Raw genomic sequence first — 25,357 nt, forward strand, 5'->3', positions numbered from 1 at the left:
AAGGTGAAGAGAAGAGCTTCAGATAGTGGTGACCTCCCTCCCCCACCACGTTTCACACACACATACACACACGCACACACACTCACACGCACGTGCACACATACGCACACACATGCACACACGCACACACACACATATGCGCACACACGCACACACGCACACACACAGGCATGCACTTAACCCAAAAGGGCACTGGACTCCAAGTCCAGGTGACGTGGGCTCTAGCCCCGGCCCTGCCTTTCAGACTGCGCGTGTCAGAGGGAGGCAAGGAGGCACGTATCACAGCAGGAGCCTTAGGTTCAAGACTGGTTCTGTCAGAATTGTGAACCTGGGCAAGTCACTTCACCTTCTGAGCCTGATAAGGAAAATGAGGCAACTTAAAAGCTTTTATCTATAACACCCAGATTCCAACTCCTAACCCCGGGATCCAGGAGTAACCCACAGATGGGGGGTGGAGATCAGGAAACACCTTCAGGCAAGGAGAAAGGAGCATGGGGTGGGGCAGCCAACTGCAGTTGTCCACAAGAAATCTGGCCTTGTCCCACAGGTCCTCCCACCCCAGCCAGGGGAGAGGGTGCTGGGGACCGGGGCGGGGAGAGGACAAGGCTGGGCAGGGGCAGCCAAGGGCAGGCTGCACCTGAGGGCTCTGACAAAGGACACTTGCGACACCAGACACCGCTTTCCCCTCATCAGCTTCAGTCAAGGAAAGGGAAGTCAGCAGTGGTCACATCATGTCGTTCCTGGTATGACCCTGTCCACCTCCCTTCTCCCGTCACCAGTTCCTCCTTCTCTTTCCTCTCTTTCCCCAAGAATTCCTTTCTCCTTCGGCACTTCAGGACAGGGAGACATAAGCAAGAGCAATAAGAGCGAGCCCACAGGGGAAGACTCCCCAGAGACAATGAGAAAAGGTCACTTCTGGGATCCAGCTGGATTGGGGGGCAAATTGGGGATCAGAAAATTGGGGTTCCACTCAGACATCTTTCAGCCTCTCCTTGGACCTCAGTTTCTCCCTTATTAAAGCTGGGAGGGTTCCCTCTGTTCCCCTCTCTGCGAGGAAGTACAAATAGGACTACAGAAGCCTTCAAGTTTCCACAAGAGACTGGCCTGAGCCTCCCCCTCCCCCACCGCTACGGGGCAGCTGATGGGGCTGGGCGGATGAGGGTCACACTGCAGATGGTGGTGACTGGGCCTCAGGAAATGGAGTGGAGGATTAATGGTGACGGTGATGCCCGGTGTGGTGGCACACACCTGTAGTCCCAGCTACTCAAGAGACTGAGGCTGGACCGCTTGAGCCCAGGAGTTGGAGGTTGCAGTGAGCTAGGATGACACCACCGCACTCTAGCCTGGGGAACAGAGCAAGACCCTGCCTCACAAAAGAAAAGGAAAGAGAAAGAAAAATGATGATGGTAACTAAAGTTGGGAAGGAAAAGAAGGTTCAGACATGGGAGAAGGCAAGTCTCCCCGACACTGCAAGGTAGGTCCCCTGAGAGGAGGGCACTGTCTTCCCCCTTCCACCCTAATATGGTGACAGGCACAGAGTAGACGCTCAGTGACACCCATGGGGGACCTTGCAGGACCGTTCATCTCTCCTAAGGCCCCTGAAGCGTGGTCACTTCCACAGGGAAGCCAAGGGAGGGGCATGGGAGTCTGTCCCCTCCCCCCAGCCCAGGACCTCCCAGCAGTTTGGGCAATGACTCAGGGACATGCATCCCCTCACCGTGTCCCATCCAGCTCTCCAGACATGCTTTTGTGCAACAAACATTTATTGAACACCTGCCTACTCGCTCCAAGCAAGATGCCAGGCTAGACCTGGAGCATACATAAATGAACAAGACTCAGGCCGTGACCACAAGGAGCTCACAGTCTAGCTGGGGAGGCAGACACAAATGAACAAGAAAGTATAAGGCGACATCAGCACTCCCCTACGTATTATGTAGTGTGCTATGTGAGGGGAGTGATTAATTCTGGGGCAGAAGCCTTCACAAAAGTTATGGTGACTGAGCAGGGTTCTGAGGGATGCACAGGAGTTCTCCAGCAGATAGCTGGGGACGCTTCCAGGCTGCAGAAATAGCTTGAGCAGACATACCACAGAGGAGAGGCGCTGGGGTATGGCTCTGTACGGGGATGGGGTATGAGGCTAGAGGAATCCTGGGACCGACTGGGAATGGTCAAGCCTTTACTACATTGGTCTGCTCCAGACCCGGTGCAGGGGAGCAAAGGAAGGGGAATTGCCCAAGAACTAACAAAGGGGGCTTTTGGGTGGGGTTCCCCACCCAAGTTCAAGAAGAGGAGCAGACATCTGTGTCACTGGAAAGCAGTGTGTCCAGGCCAATCTGGGGCTGGCTTTAGTCATCGCTGGGTAGGAAACCTGCACATGCCTTTGTGTATTCTTGTTTGTGTTTTGCTCAGGTCATCGGTCGCTTCCTGGGAAAGTTCCTTGTCAAACTTCCAAGTTTGGCTTGGCTGATCCAAGGGAAAAGGAGACTCGTCTGCACTTGGGTGGGGAAACCAGAGTGTTCGGAGACAGGACCAAGGGGTGCAGGCAGGAGCCAAGCAAATTCTGGGCAGCTCCATTGGCCACTATTTCCTGGGCAACTTCCAGAGCCCCTTACCCATCCTGCTTCCCTGCCACACCAAAGGCAGTTGGTAGCTCCGAGACGAAGTCCCTAACATCTTTTAATTCTGCCAAGGCGGGCCCCACCCTCCAGGGGGAGCACCTGCCTTGGTGGGAGGAGCACTCAGCACTCCCCCAGAGGACAGGCAGAGGAGCTGGGCCCTGCAGAGCCCGCTGGGGATAGGCAGGGGCCCAGGGTGGCATAGGCAGGGGGAGGGGCTGCCAAGGCCGGTAAGGGAGCAGAGCCGGGCTGGGACAAGGATGGGGATGTGGGCTGGGGGCAGAAGCGGGAGGGGAAGGAGGACGGTGGAGTGGAGGCCACCTCCTGAGCACCCCTGCCCCCTCGGCCTGGAGACCAGTAACGGCTTCGGAACCTCCGGAGCAGCATGAGGAATGTGATGCCCAGGAGGTCAAAGATGAGCTCGGCCATTTCCACCACAGACAGCACCGAGGAGCCAAACCACAGGCTCCACTGGCTGCCCAAGTTGGACAGGAGGGTGACCATCTGTGAGGGAGAGAGTCACGTGACCACAGGGCGGAGGAACCTGGTGGGCTCTGGCAGAAAAGCCCCCATCCCTCCTGACCAAGCCATCTCCCTTCCTCCCCGAGGGCCCCCCACCCCTCTCAGCTCCTCAGCAGCCAGGGCTCCTTGCCTCGGCTCCTTTCCCTGAGGAGCACATAGCTCCTGACTGGTGTCACCCAGAGAGAGCTGACAACTGGGCCACAGCCAGGAGCATGTCTCAAGGTGCTCTTGCCAGCATCTGGCACACCCCTCCCTCCCACCACCCTCAAAGACCTCATGCCCCAGCCCAGGTCCTTCTTCCAACCCTCCAACCTCACCTGTGACCCCCTTCCCTTGTCCTTGGTCCCCTACCTTTGAGGCCCAAATGCTCTGGCCCCACAGATGCAACCCCTAGTATTCCCTGACAGCCACCCTGCTAAGACCCCCAGAGAATCACAGACTCCACGAGGCAGGACGTACCGTGACAGAGGGAGACTCGGAATAGGTTTTGTAGTTCAGCTCCTTGAAGAAGATGTTGAGTTTGGCAACTCCGTCTCTTTGGCACAGGGGAGAGAGTGGGAAGACAGGGAGGAGAATTAACGTCTGGGACCATCCTCCAATCAACTGCATCAATTCCTCTCCCCAGATCTGTTTTCCCTCCCAAGGATTCCTTTCCCAGGAATGGGACCAGGGCAGGACTGACCTTTTGTTGTTGACGGTGTAATTGTTCTGTCGGGATAGCATCTGGAAGACCCACTCCTGGGAAGGAATGGGGGTGCCACCGAGGTCACCCCCATCCTCTTCAGGCTTACAGGGATGGGATCAGGGCAAACACACCCATACAAATGCTACCCAGAGAAAGCCACAGCATTACGTGAACACACATGTCCCCCACTCCTCCCTTCCCCCTTTACCTGGGATGTCACCGAGGGCCATCGTGAGTAACCAGCAGAGAGCTCGTAGCTGGTCACACTGGGGACAAGAAAGGCACTCAGGGCTGGGGTGGAAATCCCCCAAGGCTTAGCTGGGTACCCTGTAATCTACTCAGCCGAGCAGCCCCACTGCCCAACCTGTACCTGAGGGAGGAGGACGCTCACCTGCATGGCTTCCGACACTTGGTAAAGCAGCCCAGGCGGTCCGAGGCGAAGTCAACCTGAAGCTTATAGTAGCAGTAGCCTGTGGGTACAGAGAGGTGCCTGCTCTCCTAGGGCACCCCAATTTTCTCCACCCCACACGCAGGAGGTCTCCCAAGATCCCTGGGCCCCCACTTTACAAGAGCATCAGGTAGCTCTACCATGATGCCTCCCTCATGAGCAGCAACACTACAAAGTGTTTAAGAAATTAAGCTAAGCCAGGAAAAAACAAAAACAAAAACAGGATACACCCATGTAAAGACACGTAGGATATAGCAAACACTTAAAAGAAAGCAAAATGGGAACAATTGTTGTGTAAGAATAAGGGGATTAAACCACAATGAGATACCACTTCACCCCCATTAGGACGGCTACTATGAAAAAAGACAATAATCAGAACTGGCAAGGATGTGGAGAAATCAGAAACTTTATACACTACTGCTGGGAACGTACGATGGTGTGATCACTTTGGGCAACAGTCTGGCAGCTCCTCACAAAGCTTCAGCATAGAATTACTGGACGACCCCTCAATTCTACTCTTAGGTATACGTCCAAGAAAACTGAAAACATACATCCACAAGAAAACCTGTACACAAACGTTCACAGCCGCATTAGCCACAATAACCAAAAAGCGCAAACCACCCAAATGTCCATCCACTGACAAGTAGGCAAACAAAATGTATCCATACAATGGAACATTAGCCATAAAAACGAATGCAGTAGTGATGCTGCTACAACCCAGATGAACCGTGAAAATATTATGCTATGTGCACACATTCGCATATTGTGAGGCTCCATCTATAGGGCATGTCCAGAATAGGCAAGTCTTCTACAGAGACAGAGAGATCGGTGGTTGCCAGGGGCTGATGGGCTGGGGGGGAGTGTGGAGGGGGCAGGGCTTGGGAACAGCTAATGTGTACAAGTTCCTTTTGGGAGCAATAAAAATATTCTAAAATTGACCATGGTGATGGTTGCACAACTCTGGGAGTATTTAAAGTGTAAACTAAAAACCAAAATTGTACTAAAATAAAATGATAACACTTTAAATGGGTGAATGGTACAGGACGTCAATTATCTCAATAAAGCTATTACCAAAAAAAAAAAAAAAAAAGGATAATGGGACTATGGATTCCGCTCCTCCTCCATTTCCCAAGTTCTAAGCGAGGTTATTCTGTCACTATTGCCACGTGCAGCTCTCAGTCCAAAGTCCTCCGCGGTTTCTGACCATGTCCCCGCATCCCCCAGGGTGGGGATCTGCAGTTAGGAAGAACTGCAGTTAGTCATCAGTCCCGGGAAACTCAGCCGCCAGCTGTCAGCCTTGGGTCCCCCTCCCTCGCCCCTTCCCCCCTCACACCTTCTCAGCAACCAGTATTGTTACTTTTCACTCACAGATCTTCAAACTCCCAACTTAGAAAGAATTACTCGGGGCAGGGAGGAGTAGTGGGCAGTACTCCCCACCGACTCCCCGCTGTCCTGCGTGTCCTGCAAAGGAGCAGAGGCCACACGGCCTGTGATTGTCCCCAGCTCTGACGCCTGCACTCCTGGTTTCAGAGAGAAAGGCAGGACTAGAAAGCACAGTGGGGACAGAGAACCCTGCAGAGCAAGCCCAGGAAAACAAGGAGGCAGAAAGATCACCACAGACAGAGCAAAGGCCTGGACAGACTCCAAACCCTGGGTGAGACAGGCCACAGCCTGCGAGGCGCGGTGCCGAGTCTCCCCCAGAGATGGCCGGGGGCCCAGTGGGGAGGAGGAAGCGCAGGGAGCACCCCCGCCCCCTCGCCAGACAAGCGCACACAAACCCTCCAGCGTCCATACTTTCTTGCTGGGATTTTCTTTCCCTCCCAGCTTCCTGGCACACAGCTTGCCTGCTGCGTAGCTCAGCTCTAGCAGAAAGGGAAAGAGGTTTGTCTTCTCCTGTACCAGGATAAGGAGGAGAGTCCAGCGCTCTCCAGACTTTTCTGAATGTGTCCTCCTCCAGGTAAAATAAATTCTTAACTAAGCAAGTCCAAAATATGTATTTGATTTACAAATCACGTACCTCTTCTATTGAATGGATACTGCATGTCCATTCTAACACGTACGTAAGATGGGAAACGTGAAGGAAGGGCACAGACACACACAACTTCTAATATTTTCTTCCTGCACCCCAGCGAGGTGTCTCGGCCCACCCAGCCCCGCTCAGCACCCCGGCCCCAGCGGGGAAGCTGCAGGCAGAGCCCAGACCCGCTGGAGATTCTCTCACGTGCTCTTCCTTCCTCATGCTGTGGGTTTTTAAAAATGGGGTGATTCCTTGACAAACACAAAAGCCGAAACGGAGAGAGAGAAAGAAACACTGAGAGTGGGGGACAGAGAGAGAGAGACAGAGAGGGATGGGGAAACTGAGCAGAGACAAGGGGCCGAAAAACAAGAGAGAGGGGGAGGCCTGGTCCTGGCCAGTGGAGCCAGAAGCCAGCCCCAGACAGGGGACTGAGAGGAGAAAGCTCCTGCGGATACGAGGGCCAGTGGGGCAGGGCAGGGGCTCCCCAGAGTCGCACCCCAGGAATCGTGCTTCCTGTAGTCGCAGTACTCCACACCCTGGGGCCGTGGGTAGAAGATGTAGGCGCAGCCACACTGTTCGATCATGCTCTCCTGGAAGCAGGAGTGGATGCACACCTGGGGGAGGGGCGAGAAGGGGATTCAAGCCTGACACAGCCCACAAGGGGCCGGAAGGACGAACAGTTCTCTGCAATGAGATTCCATCCTCTTTCCACACCCCCCCACTTCCCTCTCACACACACACAGACACACATCCTCCAGCCTTTTTTTTTTTTTTTTTTGAGACAGAGTCTCGCTCTGTTGCCCGGGCTAGAGTGCCCTGGCGTCGGCCTAGCTCACAGCAACCTCAAACTCCTGGCCTCAAGCGATCCTCCTGCCTCAGCCTCCCGAGTAGCTGGGACTACAGGCATGTGCCACCATGCCCGGCTAATTTTATATATATATATATATATATATATATATTTCAGTTGTCCAGTTAATTTATTTCTATTTTTAGTAGAGACGGGGTCTCGCTCTTACTCAGGCTGGTCTCGAACTCCTGAGCTCAAATGATCCCCTCCCCCCCACCTCGGCCACCCAGAGTGCTAGGATTACAGGCGTGAGCCACCGCACCCGGCCCACCCTCCAGCTTTGACAGACCAACCAGTGTAGGCGTGGGAGACGGGTGCCACAGAAATAGCTGGCCCTCACCTGCTGCGTGTACTTGGAATGGTAAAGGTTCTTGACGGGGACGTCACTGCCGTTCTGGGTGCAGTCACCATAATCGCCCCCAAGTCTGTCCAAGGCTTCCTATGAACCCACACACACCAAGAAGTCAGAGGTCAGAACAAGTGGCCCAGGCCTCTGCCTGGACTCTCTGTCTTCCCTCAGGCCCAGGTGTATCTCACACCTTGCCAGCTCCACCATCTGCCTCACCACCTCAGTACACACTGCGGTAGCCCCCCATGCCCAGCCAGTGCTCATGTCAAGGACATGGGATTTTCTTTCCCTCCCAGCTTCCTGGCACACAGCTTCCTGACCCCAGCATCCCTGGGGTCCTAAGCATGCCCTGGGCCCCTTCTCGGCACTTCCCACCCCAGCCCCGTCCTCAGGGCCCAACTCCCAGTGCTAGCCCCTCACCCCTGACTCCTGCTCCTGCAGACCTGCACAGGCTCAAGCTCCCCCCACTCACTGCCCCCTGATCTCCCTCCCAGGCTCCCACTCCCACACCTCCTTCAATCTGGGCTCCCCCAGACCTCCCAGGCAGCAGCCTTGCCTTCCTCATGCTGATGGAGGTCTCCACACCAGGCCGGAAGTTAAAGCCACCATCGTCCATAAAGGCAGGCTCATCCTGCCCGTGCACCATCACCCTGGCCCCAGTCACCGTGGACAGCAGGGGAATGAAGTCATTCTGCTCTGTGCGCAGCATCAGGGACAGACCTGGAGGTACAGAGGGAGGAGAGTTGGAGAGGTCTCAGAAGAGTAGGGATGGAAACCCATCCTCCCTCCCACCCGTGCCTAGTCTAACGCTCCACAGGCAGCGAGGCCAAGAAGACCCGCACAGAGACTTGGCAACCCTGAGCTGAAATCTGGGGGCAGGAGAAAGGCCCGGGACAGGCCTCCTCTCATGCCTGGAATGCACTGTATGGCTCCCACGGGCAGAGGGAGCAGAGAGGACTCCTCCCAGGATGTAGAGAGGCGCACAGCATCTCTGGGGCTGAGCTAAAGGTGAGTGCCGTGGGTGGGCCGGGGCAGAAGGCAGCCATGGCAGGGACAGGGAGCTGCTCACCGTTGTTGATCCCAGGCATGGAGGACATCCAGAGGTTGGAGTTGTTCTTGTCGTTGAAAGTGTAGCAGTTTCCGTACACCGGGTGGTGGAAATGAGAGTAATTCCTTAGCAGGAGAGAGAGGGGGAGGGTCAGAGAGGAAAGCAGAGGAGGTCGGGGAGCAGGGAGAGAAGGCAGAGGGAAATCTCCACTCCCCTAAGCTCCTGCAGGATGTCTGCCCTTCAGAGCGGCCTGTTTCCCGATCACTGCTGTGTGTGGCACATTCTGGGAGCTTTACCCATGTTCCCTCAGTCGCTCCAAACAACAGCCTGCGAAAGCCTCACCCCACACCACAGAAGAGGAAGCTAAGGTGCAGAGAGGTCAAGCAGCCGGCCCACGGTCACACAGTGACGATGGACCTGGTCAGCTACCTTCTAGCCCAGGCTCCCCCCACCAGGCCATCGACCTCACTGACCTCACTGGCCTTGACTTACAAGCTGCCTTGTGATCTCTCCAGCAGTGTCCCTAACTTCTCACATTCTAAATCTGCTTCCCCATTTGGACTGTGAGCCCCTTGAGGACAGGAGCCACATGTCATTCATCTCTGTTTCAGCTCTGGGTTAGCTGCAAAGCTCCTGGCACATGGGAGACACAGGAGATAGTTAATAAATAGTTGCTGAGTGAGTGAGTGAATGAGATAGAGGGCGAAGGGGATAGGACTAGGGAGCGGGTGAGACCGGGATGAACACAGAGCGAGGGCGGGAAGATCAGATCCCGGGGTAAGAAAGAGGCCGCGTGTTTTCCAGAGGCCTCTTGGTTCAGCATGTCTCAGACAGATAAGTCCAAAGCAGATCTGTGACGTGTTTGGAGCTAGAAAGATCACGCTCACAGAGTCAACACTGCTGCAGGAGGAATGTAACTTGACAGCCAGTCACAGGTTCCCGAACAGGCAGGCTGTGTGGGGTTGCAGCTGGAGCCCACACAGGAGAGGAGACTGTGCCGCCACCCTGCCATCCTGGAGCTGGCGGCAGGAGCAGGGAGAAGAGGGAGTGGGGCTTTGGCCTGTGAGAGGCAGAGGAGGAATTCAGACAAGAGGGCGAAGAAGGCTGGCCAGAGATAAGGAGTGGGGCGTACGGCCTTGAGCAAGTCATTTTTCTGCAAGCCCGTTCTCCTCATCTGTAAAATGAGGACATTGGAACTAGACGATCTGCAATATCCTATTGGCCCTGAAGAAGAAAGGCACAGAGGAGTGAAATATGGTGCACAGTCCAGGATGCACTGGGAAGCCAGCACTTCCAGAACTCAGGCTGGATGCAGGGAGGAACTGAAAAGGAGGCTACAAAAATGGCCAGTCCTGAAGGGCCTGTGAGCCCCTCACCGGGAGATGGGACAGTCACAATGTGGTGGATGCCTATAGCAGGTGGAATCAGCAGGTGAGATGAACAACAGAGTTTAGCTGGGCGCGGTGGCCCATGCCTGTAATCCCAACACTTTCGGAGGCCAGGCGGGAGAATCACTTGGGGCCAGGAGTTCAAGACCAGCCTGGGTACACGGAGAGACCCCCATCTCTACAAAAAAAAAAAAAAAAAAAAAAAGCCAGGCATGGTGGGACACATCTGTAGTCCCAACTACTCGGGAGTCTGAGCCGAGAGGATCGCATGAGCCCAGGAGTTTACGGTTACAGTGAGCTATGATGACGTCACTGCACTCTAGCCCTGGTGACAGAGTGAGACTCTGCTCAAAATAAATAAATAAATAAACAAAAAATTAAAAAAATCAATTACACTTAGAATGGTGCTCAGCACTTAGTAACAGCTATATTAGCTTACAGTTAAGATTACAGGGATTCCTTAAGATGGCCAAAGTCAAAAAGATAGACAATAGCAAGTGGAGGAGTAGAGAATTTGGAACCCGCATAGGCTGCCATTGGGAATGTAGAATGGTCACCACATGAGCCAGCAATTCCACTCCTAGGTACACACCCAAGAGAAATGAAAACATATGTCCTTACAAAAATTGTACAGGAATGTTCATAGCAGCATTATTCATAATGGCCAAAAGTAAAAACAACTCAAATGCCCATCACTGATAAATGGATTAACAAAAAATGTGGTATATTTAAACAATATAATATATTCAGCCATAAAAATGAAGTTCTGATCCATGATACAACATCGGCAATGAACCTTGAAAACATTATGTTAAGTGCAGGAAGCCAGTCACAAAAGACCACATATTATAAAATTCCATTTATATGAACTGTCCACAATAGGCAATCCATAGAGACAGAAAGCACAGGAGTGGTTGCCAGGGCTTGGGGTAGGGGAGAAAATGGGGAAGAACTGCTAATGGATACAGGGCTTCTTTCTGGAGTATGGAAAATCTTCTAGAATTAGGTAGTGATGATGATTGCATAACTCTTAATATACTAAAAACCGCCAAATTATACATATTAAAAGGATGGTATGTGAATTGTATCTCAATAAAAGTGTTATTAAGGACAGATTATGGAGAGGGGGAAAGGGTTTAGGATATAAGGGAAGAGAGGGTTAAGAAAGCCATGCTAAGGAGCTTCGCCTTGATTCTGAGGGCCATAAGAGACATCGGAGAGTTTTAAACAGGACTCACTGGAATAGTTCAGTATAGTGAAGTGGAGTAAGAATAGTGAAGTATGAAGCTTCCTGGGGGGCAGATTTAGGGGCAGGAAGACAGTTAGGGGGTGGTTATAACCATCCAGGTGAGAAATGATGAGGCTCTGAGCTGAGCGAGCGACCTAGGTGCCCGACAAAAATGAGCCATGGCCTTTCTGTCGAGGGGGAGGCAGGAGCACGAAGCAGGCAAAGGGAGGGTCAGGATGAAAACATTTGGAAACCACAGGTGCCAAGGTGACAGAGAGACTTGGTGGCAGGTGTGGGGTGACTCAGGCTTAGGTGCTGCTACTGTCTCACTTCCCAGCCGGTAGCTTCTGTCCTCAAACAAACACGAAGACTACAAAATCATGTACTGGGCAGAGTGTGTGTGTGAGGGTGAGAGGTGGGGGCAGAACCAGGTGACACCTGGCCCTAGGGCTATTCCCTAGCAACCTGGGAGGGAAGGGCCCCCTGTAGAGTGGAGACACTGCCTTGGCACCCTTCCTCATCAGGCAGAGGCAGGGGGACAGCCCTGGAAGTCAAGGAGCAGCATGGGAAGGCAGGGCAGGAGGGAACCACAGGGTACAGGAGCCCATCCTTTCACCGAGCCTCCCTCAGCCCTCAGAGCCTGCTGCTGCCACGCGCTCTTTGCAAGGTCCTTACGACAGGGGTCCTCACAGAAAGAACCCGAGGGCCAGCATGGCAGCCTTAGCCGGCCCTTAGCTAGGGCTGCCCATGCCTAGGGCGAGTGACTTCCCCTGCCTGAGCACAGGAGGAACGAGGCCCATCATTCGTTTTAGTCTATAAAGCGCCCTCACATTTGTTATCTCGTGAACGTGGCACAACTCTTGAGATGGTATCATCATCATCATCATCATCACTTCAGTACAAGTGCCAAAAGGGCAAGGATTATGTGAGTTTTTTCCTTCGATGTGTCCCAAATGTCCAGATCAGTGACTGGCACAGAGCCGAGACGGTGGAAAATATTTGTTGAATGAACGTTGAATGAATCTCATTTTTTTATGTTTTGTTTTGTCTCCGTTTTACAAAGAAACGGGCTATAAAGAGTGATGTGAAATGCCCAGTCACCTGGCGAGGAAGTAACAGAGCCGGAGGGGGAACTCAGGTTGAGCCCCTCACTCCGAGCTATTCCCCCACACCACTCCTGCAAGCCTCATCTGAGGAGTGTCGTCCGGGCCCAGATGACCTCCCAGGCCCTTTTGAGCTTTGCTGCTAGTGAAAAGGGGCTTAGAAAGATGGAGCACCATGTTTCCAGGCCTTGGTTTCTCAAAGCCAGACCTCAAGCCCCCATCTTCCCGGGGCATCCATCTGGGGCTGCTTCACTCAGACCCAACAGTGCAGCAGCAGCAGAGTCTGCACGGTGACCACGGGGAAGGGGTGTGGACCTGAGGCCTGGGCTTTCCCCTTGCCTGCTGGCAAGCATTTATTCAGTCAACAAGCATTTCCTGGGCAGCGCCCATGCAGGGCCTGGGCTGACCCAGGAAAGGAACTCCGGCAGGACAACTCACGCCTCGTTGCAGGACGCCTGGTTGAAGCGGCAGGCGAAGATGAAGTTGCCCAGCAGGTCCTCCTCCAGGGGTTGCAAGCTGTCGGACAGTCTGGACAGAATGTTGATGTAGTGGAACCGGTACCACTCCCGCACCGCATCCACCCCTGACGAGTAGGTCTGGTAGAAGCAGTCGGTTTTGTTCTGGTTGCACTGGACACAGAGACCAGACATCAGAGGGGGCCGGCACCGGGGGCAGGCAGCGGCACGGGGCCAGCGCCCACGAATAAGTGGTCTGGGGTGCTGAGGACTGGTAGGGATCAGGACCCAGGAGTGGGTTAGGACAGAAGCGGGAGAGAAGCAGGAGCCCCAGGAGCATGGGATTAAGGGCACAGTAGGCCAGGCAGGAGACCAGGAGCTGCACACACGAGCTTGTGGTCCATTTATGGAGCCCCTCCAGGGCAGAGGAGCAAGAATTCTCCCCATTTCACAGACGGGAAGACTGAGGGATCAGTCCCAGCTTCAGAGCTGGGCTCAGAACTCCGCCCTCACTGTGGAGGGCCTCCCTTCATCTTCCCTCGGCTCCTCTCCATTTCCCCTTATTCTCCCTTTTATTTTGTATTTTTTTGAAACATTTGTCTCCCTTTTTACTATCTCCTTATTCTCTCTCTTAGGCTGTTAGCCCAGTTCTCCCTCGCGCGGGAGGGTCCCAGCTGAGTCCCACCCAGTAGGGACGGGAATTCAGAAACACGCATTTTCCACCACAGATTTGGTTTCCTGCCGCTTAAACCCTTCCACATCGGCCCCCAGCGAGACCCCACAAGCTGGCGCACCGAGAGGTGTTATTTTAATTATTTAGTTTATTTTCATTTACTTATTTACTTATCTTTTTGCCCACCCCTCGCGTCACTAGGCCGCGGGGGCGGGGTCTGGAGAGGGGGCGGGGCCAGGGGCGGGGCCTTCGGGTGGGGCGGGGTCCGGAAATGGGCGGGGCCCGGGGCGGGCTCCGGAGAGGGGGCGGGGCCCGAAGCGGGAGCGGGGCGGGGCGGGGCCCTCGGGCGGGGCGGGCTCCGGGGCGGGCCTTACCAGCTGGAAGCCGATCTTCCAGTCCTTCCAGTCCACTGGGGGGTTGTTGTCCCGCATGCCGGAGGCCGCGCTACGTGCTTGGCGGGCCCCGTGAGACGGGGGCGGGGCCTGCAGACGCTGCAAGGGGTGCGGCAGAGTGTCCCGGAGGTCGCGGCGGCCGCGGGGACGGGCCACGACGGTGTTGGAGGAGTTGTACTTGTACAGGTCAAAGAGCGTCTGCTCTGTGATGCGGTCCAACTCCTCCAGGTCCGCTTTAATTTCGGTATACCTGGAAGGGACGATGGGGAAAGAGTCGGACTAGGGGCGGCCTCGCGCGAATCCCTGGCCTCAGTTTCCTCATCGATGGCCAGTGAAGTCCGTTCACCCCGAGAAGCCTGGGGAGGATTGCTCTGGTGTCGCCAGGGCTGTCTCGCGGGGGAGGTGTGGACAGGTGTGTCCGCGGGGGAACGTGGGCGACTGCGAGCCCCGTGACGGCATTTATTGCGGCCTGTTATTTAAAGAGAGAGGCGGAGGCGCCTGTCTGTGGGGCGCTCTCCTCCCACTCGCCCGGAACCAGCAGGGAACCCGGAACTTGTCCGGGTTCCCAAGGCGGGGACCGGTGAGGGGCCGCGGCCTGGGCCCCCGACACTCCTACGGACTGCGGTGTGCAGGTCTTCCTGCCCTGATCCTCTCAGGCGAGGGTGGCGGCCTTTGGGCTTGCCTACCCCTGGACACATAAGTCTAGGGTTCTCAGCTACACTTTTAGAACCTCCCCGGGAACTCTAAAAATACCAGATGCCGCAACCACCTCCGCCCCCTCCCCCCAAAGACTGAGTTTTAATGAGTTTCACGTGTGGCCCAAACACAATAAATTAAACACTGTGCCGTGTAATCCTCACTGCAGGGCCTCAGTACAGGCCCGTTACCATCTCCAACGTGAAAGTTCGGAGTAGCAGGGTCTTAGAGATACAATGTGTCAAAATAAAACAAATATCTAGGCCTAATAAATTGAACACGCTTGCATGATACAAAACCAATATACAAAAATTAATTGTATTTCTATATACTAGCAACAAAAAATCTGAATGTTATACTACAAAACAACACCATATTAAATAACATAAACGACATCAAATACCTAAGAATAAATCCAGCAAAAGATGTGCAAGACCTCTACACTGAAAACTATATTGAAATCCTTGCAGAAAGAAATCAAAGACCAAAATAAATGGAGAGACATACATGTTCATAGATCAGAAAGTCAATATAGTCGATGTCTCCCAAATTGATCTTTAGATTCAGAACAATCCCTATCAAAATTTCATGAGGTATTTTTTTAAGAAATTGAAAGGTTGATTATAAGATTTATATGGAAATGCAAAGGATTTAGAATAGCCAAAAAAATTTTGGAAAAGAAGAGCCAAGTTGGAGAATTTATTCCATCTGACTTTTCAATATTTACTATAAAGCCACAGTAATCAAAATTAGTGTGGTTCTTAGTGAGAATAGACAATAGATCAATGGAACAGAGTCCAGAAATAAACTCACACATATATGGTCAACTGATTTGACCATATATTTGAACATATATTGTCAAAGCACCAATTCAATTCAGTAGGAAAAATTTTTTTAAATACAGCAGATTGTCCTGGAACAACTAGATACTGTATGGGGGGAAAAATGACCCTCAATCTCTACCTTATTCTACACACAAAACTTAATTCAAGATGGATCATAAACATAAAATTCAGAAGTATAAGGACTCTAGAAGATGGAAGATATCTTCCTGACCTTGGGGTAGGCAAAATTTTCTTGTAAAAGAAATATCTAATGAACAATCCCTACAACAACCCTATTCAGTAGGCACTCTTATGAACAGACTTACATTATTAAAAGATATCTCTGCCCCTTCTACACTACTGGAATAAAATGGTACAACCACTTTGGAAAACAATCTGGGAGTTCCTCAAAAGGTTAAAAATAGAGTTACCATATATAACCCATTAATTCCACTCCTAAGAGAAATGAAAACACATACCCACACACACAAAAATTGCACACAAATGTTCACAGCAATATTATTTATAATAGCCAAAAACTAGAGACAACCCAAATGTCTATCTATTGATGAAAGTATAAATAAAATGTGATGCGCCCATACACTGGAATATTATTTGACAATAAAAAGGAATTAAGTATGGATCCATACACCAACATGGATGAACCTTGAAAACATTATGCCGAATGAAAGAAGTCACTCACAGAAGACCACATATATTAATAGTATGATTCTATTGACATGAAATGTCCATAATAGGTAAATCTATAGACAGGACGTAGATTAGTGATTGCTCAGGGCTGGGGATTAGGGCAGTGGTCCCCAACCTTTTTGGCACCAGGGACCTGTTTCATGGAGGACAATTTTTCCATGGGCAGGGGAGGTGGCGGAGTTGTGCAGCCCAGTCCCTAGCAGGCCACTGACTGGTACCAGTCCTCAGCCCGGGAGTTGGGGACTGCAGGGTTAGGGGATAGTGGGAAAAGACGAGTGATTGCTATGTGCTTTCTTCTGTGGGTGATGAAAATGTTCTAAAATTGATTGTGGTGATAATTGCCAACCCTGGAATAAACTAAAATCCATTGAATTGTATACATTAAATGGGTAAATTGTATAGTGTGTGAATTATATCTCAATAAAGCTATAATTTTTAAAAAAGAAAAATACATAATGAAGAACTCATCCTGACATGTAAAGAATTCCAAAATAACAATAAAAAGACAAACCATTTTAAAAAATAAGTAAAGAAGATACACAAATGGTCACTAAACACATGAAAAAGTACTCAACATAACTAGTCCTCAGGGAAATGCAAATTAAATCCATAATGAAGCCAGGTGTGGTGGCTCATGCCTGTAATCCTAGCACTCTGGGAGGCTGAGGCAGGAGGATGCCTGAGGTCAGGAATTCAAGACCAGGCTCAGCAAGAGCGAGACCTGGTCTCTACTAAAAATAGAAAGAAATTAGCCAGTCATGGTGGCGCATGCCTGTAGTCCCAGCTACTCAGGAGGCTGAGCCAGGAGGATCGCTTGAGCCCAGGAGTTTGAGGTTGCTGTGAGCTAGGCTGATGCCACGGCACTCTAGCCTGGGGGACAGAGTGAGACCCTGTCTCAAATAATAAATAAATAAATAAATCCATAATGAGGTACCATTTACCATCCATTAGAAAGGCTAAAAAAATTAAAAAGACTGAAAACACCAAATGTTAGTGAAAATGTAGAACAACTGGAATTCTTCGAAGCTGCTGATGGGAGTATAAAATGCTTTGGAGGGCCAGGCGTGGTGGCTCATGCCTGTTATCCTAGCACCCTGGGAGGCCGAGGCAGGAGGATCGCTTGAGCTCAGGAGTTCAAGACCAGCCTGAGCAAGAGCGAGACCCTGTCTCTACTAAAAATAGAAAGAAATTAGCTGGACAACTAAAAATATATAGAAAAAATTAGCCGGGCATGGTGGCGCATGCCTGTAGTCCCAGTTTCTGGGGAGGCTGAGGCAACAGGATCGCTTGAGCCCAGGAGTTTGAGGTTGCTGTGAGCTAGGCTGACACCACGGCACTCTAGCAGAGGGCAACAGAGCGAGACTCTGTCTCAAAAATAAATAAATAAATAAATAAAATGCTTTGGAGGACTGGTTGGTAGTTTCTAGTAAAGTTAAACATACATCTTCATCTTCCTATGACCCAGCAATTTCACTTGTAGATATTTTACCAGTTCCACTCCCTAGCTATTACCCAAGAGGACTTGTACATGAATGTTCATAGCAGTTTTATTTATAATAGCCAAAAAGCTTGAAACAACCCAAATGTCCATCAAAACCACTCAGCAATAGAAAGGAACTGATACATGCAAAAACCGTGGAAGAATTTCAGAAACATTAAGTTAAGCAAAATAAGTCAGACACACATATAAGAAAACACATATTGTATGATTCCATTCATGTGAAGTCTCAGAAGAGACCAAACCAATTGTTGGTGACAGAACCAGAAAATGATGGTGGGAGAGGAAGAGGAATTAACAGGAAAGGAGCACCAGGAAATAGGAATTTTCAACATCCTGACTGTCAGACTTCAGTGGGCGCTCAAGATTTGTCCATTTTATTGCATGTAAATTATACTTTGCTTAAAGACAAAGTCAAATACCAATGAAGGGCCCTCCTTGCCAAAGAGATTCAGGCTTAGGAGGTCTGGGGTGGGGCCCAAACAAGGTTGTTTGAAAGAGCTCCCAGTTGTCCTAACAGGCAGCTACATGAACCACTGTCTGGTCCAGATCTTCACTTCCTCCTTCACTTGGCTCTATTTCCATCTCCATCATAAAAGTCCAGCTGGCTGGGCCTAGGCATCCGCTCTCACAGCCCCTCTTCCCCTCGTAGGAGGAAATGTAGCTCAGGTGGAACGTGTGTGTTTGGCATTCTAAGAGACTTGCTTGTTTGGTAATTAAAAGAATGGCAATATAGCTAGCATTTATTGAGCTCTTACTATGAGCCAGGCATTGTGGTATTAGAATGTACATTGTTTAATTGTTAAAAGAAAAACTTCAGACAAGTTAAATTTAACAGAGTTTAACTGAGCAAAAAACAATTCTTGAATCAGGCAGCCCCCCAAACCAGAATAGGTTCAGAACAACTGGGGGCTGCCACATGGCCCAATAACATTTATGGACAGAAAAAGGAAAGTGGAGGCCGGGCGCAGTGGCTCACACCTATAATCCTAGCACTCTGGGAGATTGAGGCAGGAGGATCACTTGAGCTCAGGAGTTCAAGACCAGCTTGAGCAAGAGCGAGATCCCCATCTCTACCAAAAACAAAAAAAAAAAAAACAGAAAAATTATCCTCTACCAAAAATAGAAAAAATTAGCTGGGTGTGTTGGGGAGCACCTGTAGTCCCAGCTATTCTGGAGGCTGAGGCAGGAGGATCACTTGAGCCCAGGAATCTGAAGTTGTAGTGAGCTGTGATGATGCCACTGCACTCTACCCAGGGCGACAGACTGAGACTCTGTCTCAAAAAAAAAAAAAAAAAAAAAAGAAAGAAATTTTTAAATAAAAAAAAAGAAAACGGAAGTGACATACAGAAAATGGAAGTGAGGTACCAAATCAGCTCAGTGTGTGCCTTATTTGAACAGTTGACCATCTGTGATTGGCCAAAACTCAGCAATTGGTACAAGAGTAGGTTAAAGTGTGTTCACATGTCTAAGGTCACAGTTCCCTATGTACAGAGAAAACGAAGTTATTTAATTGTTGGTGTAACTCAGTATACTGTTAGCCACTGTCAGCTAACACTATCGTCATTCCCTTTTCCAGATGAAGAATCTGAGGCCTGGTGACTTGCTCCAGATCTCACGGCCAGGAAAGGGGTCAGATAGCATCTTCCCGTCATCACACTGCCCTCTGGTCTGTCCCTGCTACCTCGGGCTACTTTACAAGGGCCGTGTGGTGTCCCAGAAAGTACGCCCAAACCAGCGTCAGCTCGACGCGGGCCTTGGTGCTCCAGCTACATACTTTCTAGCACGTGATGTTGGGTAAGTAACCCAGCCTTTCTGAATCTCCAACTCAGTTCCTCATCTGTAAAATGGGTGTAACACTGGATTCGTCTACCACGTGAAGCTCTTGGAGGGTTAAGTGAGAAAATATGCAGTGACACCAAGTGCAGAGACCGTGGACTGTCAGGAAGACACAGAATAGCCTGAAGCCCAGGAAAGTGAAGTGTCTTCCTCGAGGTCACACAGGAAGAATCCAGGTCCCCCACATTGGCTGGAGCTATTTCCAGGACACAAACTGCCACATCCCGGCTGGGCCTCCCTTCCCAACCCTTCCCCCAGCCGGCTCCAGTCCCTCTATCCAGCCCCTGCCTCCGGCACCTCCCTCCCTCTCGTGACAAACTCCAAACTGTTGTCACACCCCTTCCTCCAGGGAGCCCCAGTAAGCACTACCTGGTCGTGCAGCCCCTGCCCCCCGCCATGCACCTGTGAGAGGCCTGCAGGAGCCGTGTGGGGCGCCACACGGAACTCCCTCACTCCCCAAGGTCACTTCTGGTCCTTTTTTTTTTTTTTTTTTTTTGGCTTAAGGCAGGAAGAAGGACTCCTATGTCACCCTCTCAGGAAAGAAATCTCTCCCTCCTTGCCTCCCTGATACTACAAATTCCTATAGCAACAGGCAGAGCCTTTGAGTTTACACCGAGAACTGAGAGAATCAACCACTAAAGAGGAAGCACACGGAGGACATCCAGTCTTGTCCTGAGAGACCAGGGCTGGAAGGAGGGATAAATAATGCCCAAAGGGGCTCCCACAAGACAGTCCAGCCCTTCTAGCCTCAACCTCTACCCAAGTCACAGTCGCAGCCTCCCGCCATCTGCTCCAGCAGGCAGCCCCACATCGGAGGGTAGGTGAACTCTTGCACAATCACCAGGCAGCCATTACCTTCTCCATTTTACAGTTGAGGAAACTGAGGCACATCAGCTAAGTAACTGCCCCAAGGTCACTCAGCTAGGAAGTACTAGAGCCAAGATTTGAACCCCGGCCTGTCTGACTCCACAGCACCTGCTTTTCCCACTACGTCTGCCTGGGGGCTGACACCCCTGCTCTCTTGCCATCTGGCTTCCTCCCTCTCCTCCCTTCTCTTAGCCCACGGGAGCCTCCTCTCCCAGAGCAGCCCATGCTTGCCCTGACAGCCCTGGGGCTTGCCTGGGCCCCCATCCCTCCCACCTGGAGGCCCCTACTGGAGCATTCTCAACCGGCACTCCCAGGGCACCAGGACACATGCCAGCTTCCTCCCCTGCCAGTGTGCCCCTGGGGACCTAGCTCCCTCCTCCCTCCTCCCTCCCTCCTCCAGGGACTGCCTCGAAGCCTTGACTTCCCTTTCTCTGGCCCCTTCCCCAGCTCCATTCCTCTCCCCTCAGCATCTGCAGCCTTGTCTCCCCAGGGCTGTGAACACAGGTGTGTTCACAGGCAGGTGCCCCTCACCTGTGAGCCCCCCCAAGACAGAGATCAGGTAACAGAGATCACCCCATTCCACAACGTGGAATTCAGTCCTGGCTGTGACATTTTAAGAGCAACAGATGTTCACAAAACAATAATTATTCAGAGGATGCACAGCCAGGGTGGTGGTCTAGAAACCAATTTATTCAAGGAAAAGTTAAAGGAACTAAGTTCCAATCAGCTTTCCAGGCTTGTATCCCAACCACTCATTAGCTGGTTACCCTTGGGCAAGTTACTTATCTTCTCTGTGCCTGTTTCATCATCTGCAAAGTGGGAGCGGTAATAGTACCTGCTTCACAGGGTTGTTCAGAGGATTAAGTGAATTACTGTACGAAAAGAACTGAAGTGCCTGGCAGAGTGGGTACTGTATAACTGCTGCTGTTGCTCTTGTTATCAATGCCGTTATTATTATTGTTATTGGAGAAGAAAAAGCTAAGGAGACACAGGAGCACTGCCTGCCACTTACCCACCGTGTGACCTCATGGTCTGAACAAAATCGGAGCTAAAGATCCAGATTCCGATTCTGACTCCTCCACTTAACAGTGGGGTGACCTTTGCAAAGCCTTTAAGTTCTCAGAGCCTCAGTTTTCTCATCTGACTATGGGGCTCATATCTGACAAGGATCAAAATGTGATAGTGGGCTTCGCAAGCTGTCGTGCAGTTACTGCTATCGTAGCTGCACCCGAATCGACAGCTGTGGGAGGAAGGAGGAGACATCTTTAGGGCTGCTTCAAAGAGACAGAACCAGGACCGGAGGACAGAAGTTACCATGAGGTAAACTGCAGCTTTTCCCAAGGAAGGGCTGTCTAGTAGCTGCTGCCACAGGGCAGCAGGGTCCTGATGTGAGAAGGGTCCAGTCACTGTGGCAGGGTCAGGGGAGTCACTGCAAGGGTCTGGATCTGGGCTCTGTGTTCCTGCCAGGCCTGCTGAGCAAAGCCCAGGGTCCCCATGGTGCGAGCAGTGCAGGGTCCGTCCACCACGGTCAGGGAACAATGGTCAGGACACGCCCCTCCCCGCTGGAGAGGGAAATTCTGGGAAACTGGCCCTCTCCTCGCCCATTCCTGCTGCCGGGCCTCCCACTCTGCCATCTCCAGGGAAGAAGATTCCGTGACCTCTTTCATTGTTCAGGAACCCCAAGGTCTTGGGTTCAGCCTAAGGTTCTTTCTGGGACTGGACAAAAAAATCTGTCTGTGGGCTCTGTCTTCCATGGACGTGAGTGTGACTCCTTCGCGTGAAAAAGCCCTTTGTTGACTAGAGAGAAAGGGACTGCAGTGGCCCACCCTTCCCCTTGAATTCTTACCACTTCCTTATTTAGTCAGAAAGGTCTGTGGCTCTTGTCTCCTTTCCTGAAGTTACCACGGAGTCCATCTTCCTCTTCTCCCCCTGCTGGCTGCATCCCTCAGCAGGTGGGCACCCCTTGTCTGATTCTGCCTCACTCCTGTTCCTCTGTCTCATCAACCGATTTCCCGTCCTCCCTGCTTCCCTGGTAGGAGTCAGTCATCCCGCTGCCTCTGCCCAGCAGCCGTGATTCATAGGCAGGTCAGCACCCACCGGGCTGCATTAACCTGTCCACCCACCCTGGCCTCTCTCCCGGACAGAAGCCAGCAGCACCGGACCCTTCCTCTGCACTCCTGACAAATAGTCCTCCTGACTACAGCTCCTCTGGCTGGGGTCCAAGCAGCTGCCCCCAAACCTGGGATGCCTTTGCCTGGTCCCTACTTACAGTGTCATGGGAGAAAGAGCTTGGAGACCAAACACACTTGGTTTGTAGCTCAGCTGCTAACCTGAGAAGCACTGGCTCTTAGCTGGGGAGGGGTGATTTTGAATCCCAGTTCCACCACTTGCCACCTCTCTGAACTTGGGTCAGTTACTTAACTCTCTGGGCCTCACTTTCCTCATCCATAAAATGGGAAGAATCACGGTACCTACTTCCCAGGTCTGTTGTGAGGATCAAATAATTTAATAACAGAATAATTTAATTTAAATTTAGATGCATTTGTAGACATGCCTGGCACATAAATATATACAAATGTTTGCTATTATTCTTGTTAGCTTTTTATTTAATAAATAAACGTATTCCCTTGCTTAAATTATTTCACCTTGCTGAGCCTTAATTTCCTCATCTGGAAAATAAATAATAATGCCCACCTCCTGAGCTTGTCGGGAATTAAATGAGAGCGTCTGTGTCAAGCATGTAAGTGTGCAGTCCCCTTGCCTGTGCCACGGAGCCTCCCCTCACTCACCTCCTGTCCTGGGTGTTCCAGCCCTGCCTCCCAACCTGCAGGCCCCTGGAGGCAGGGGCCATGGGTTCTACTCCCTGGGGCTGCTTCTTGGATTGTGCAGGGCCCTGCACCAGCAGAGCCTTGGAAAATATGCAGCCTCCCCAGATTCACCCCTGCCCTCTCCATCCCTCACCCACACCTTTCCATCACTGAGAGCCTACACCTGCCTGTGGTCCCACCCTCTGCCAGTCCCTCCCCTCCACCTCCGTGGCCTAAGGGGATGAAGGGCCTGGGAGCCTGCAGGTACCAGAGGAAGAAAAATGAGGCCGAAGGGGGAAATGGAAGAGCTCTGAAATGAGATGTAAACATCTGATCGGAAATTTCATGTCTTCCACGTCCCAGGTATTAAGAAGAGGCTGAGTTTTGGGATCAGACAAACAGGATGAGTCACAGTTCAGTCACCGTCCCTGCGACCTTGTGACTTTTCTCTCTTTGCCTTAGTTTCCTCAAGTGTAAACAGGGCTAACAGTAGTAACAGTACCTGCTCACGGGATTTCGTGTGAATTAAATGAGATGCCTGCAGACAGCTTAGCAGTGTCTGGCGCAGAAAGTAGCTTCCTTAGTAAACGTCCCCCACCCTGTACATTGTATGGCGGTTAATCAACAAAATGGCCCAGCATTTTTTTTTTCTCTCCAGGACAGGCTATCCCAGCCCTCGTTATTACAGTCCATGACACACCTTAGGACGTGATGGAATATATGAAGGGGCCTCCACCCCAACACGTGACCGATCCCAGACATCCAGAATCCCACTCACGCCCAAGGCGTTCGCGCACACTCACACACTCAGAAAGATCTTGCACTCCTTGAAGGCACACTGACTCACACGGCTTTTATTATGCTTATCACAGTGCGCTGCAGTTACTGGTGTGTGTGCCTGTCTCTGCCACCTTATTTTATCTTTCTGTCCCCAACACCTAGCAAAGTACCTGGCCTTCAACACAGGTTGTATGAATTACTAATGAATCCATGTTCTCAGGTGCCTAGCACTGCGTCTGGCTTGGAGCAGGTGTCCCCAAGGTGTGGCCCGGCTGAGTGAACACAAATGAAAGGTGTCTATGAACCCTCAGCCCCACCTCCCCCCTTTGTGGTTACTGTCCCCACTGGCATCCAGGCCCCAAGCTGGCAAAGAGCACTGATGAAACCCAAAACTTCAGGACACACCCAAGCACTTAAAGGCCAGGCTCCTGGGCAGGGACATCTCCACATTTTAGCCTGGGTCTTTTAGGGAACAGCTTGACTAGGGGCTGCTCTCCAGCCTGATCCTTTCTCCTGGCTTTGCAGCCCTAACTTCCATGCCAACTCCCCTTGTACACAAAAGCTGACACCACCCACCTCCCCAGCACCTGGGTGGCCTCACCTCACCCCAGCTAGCCTCCCCTCTCCAACAGACTCAGGTGGAGGAGGCCTTGTTCTTTGCTGTCGTATTGCTCCAGGGAAGGGATGGGGCTGAGCCCAACCCTGCCCTTTTGGAACTACTCCCTCCCACTTGCAGGACGGATAAGGGAAGGGAAGGGGAGGGGAGGGGAGGTCACTGCTGGCCCAACACCCACACTCCGGGATGGCTCCACTGGCAGAAACACCTGTGAACCAAGCCTGGGACTGTGTCTTGCCCAAAGGGAGGTCTATCTGGGGAAAGGATTGTCAGCTCCCACCTGGGGTCTGGGGGTCTGCCTGCCCAGTGAGCACCTGGGGACCCTCATGCCACCCTTCCACAAGCCAGGGAAGTAGCAGAGGGACAGACTGACCTGTAGGGGTTGAGAGTGCAGACGGTAACAGCAGGGAAGACGAGCTTGTCCGAGTTGAGGTTGATGTTGAGGCTGACGGGGTAGCTGAAGTACTCCCCGAAAAGCAGGGCGAACTGCCAGTACATCATGCCGAAGGTGCAGAGCCACAGCACTGCCCAGAAGGCCGTCTTCATGCGGTTGTGCTGGGAGCACACCAGGCGGATGGCACCGTGGATGGTAGTGTTGTTGCAGAAGAACTGGAAGAGCTCTCGGTAGGAGCGGTGGAACTCGATCAGGGCCTCCTCCTCCTCCGTGGGCTGCTGCGGGGCTGTGGGTTCGGGACCTGGTCCCTGCTCCTCGAGCTTGTCCCCCTTCATGAGCCCTTGGATGGGCTGGCGGGGGCAAGGGTCTTGCCCCTCGAGCTTGTCCCCCTTCATGAGCCCTTGGGTGGGTCGGGGAGGGCAAGGGTCAGGGTCAAGGCTGAATTCTGGGCTCTGAGCACCCATCACCACTTTGAACCTGGGTGCAGCTGCCCCAGCTATGCCCACATCTCGCCCTGTACCCAATCGCCCCCCCCCAACCTTCCCAGGAGCCAGC

The 25,357-nt window shown here is 51.9% G+C and overlaps 1 protein-coding gene across 1 annotated transcript; it reads right to left on the minus strand.

Annotated features, from left to right (window-relative positions):
• Positions 1-1,776: 1,776 nt before the first annotated feature.
• SCNN1A (sodium channel epithelial 1 subunit alpha) lies at positions 1,777-25,212 on the minus strand. The gene is made up of 12 exons (XM_069490506.1): positions 24,782-25,212; positions 13,753-14,020; positions 12,689-12,879; positions 8,553-8,656; positions 8,040-8,203; positions 7,475-7,573; positions 6,784-6,901; positions 4,214-4,292; positions 4,031-4,088; positions 3,820-3,875; positions 3,597-3,672; positions 1,777-3,119 (listed from the first exon to the last, which is right to left on the minus strand). The coding sequence occupies exons 1-12, from the start codon at positions 25,195-25,197 to the stop codon at positions 2,739-2,741; spliced, it is 2,010 nt and encodes a 669-aa protein (XP_069346607.1). The 5' UTR covers positions 25,198-25,212; the 3' UTR covers positions 1,777-2,738.
• Between the last annotated feature and the right edge of the window lie 145 nt (positions 25,213-25,357).

This window comes from Eulemur rufifrons, chromosome 16 (genome assembly GCF_041146395.1).
Source record: "Eulemur rufifrons isolate Redbay chromosome 16, OSU_ERuf_1, whole genome shotgun sequence".
NCBI lineage: Eukaryota > Metazoa > Chordata > Mammalia > Primates > Lemuridae > Eulemur > Eulemur rufifrons.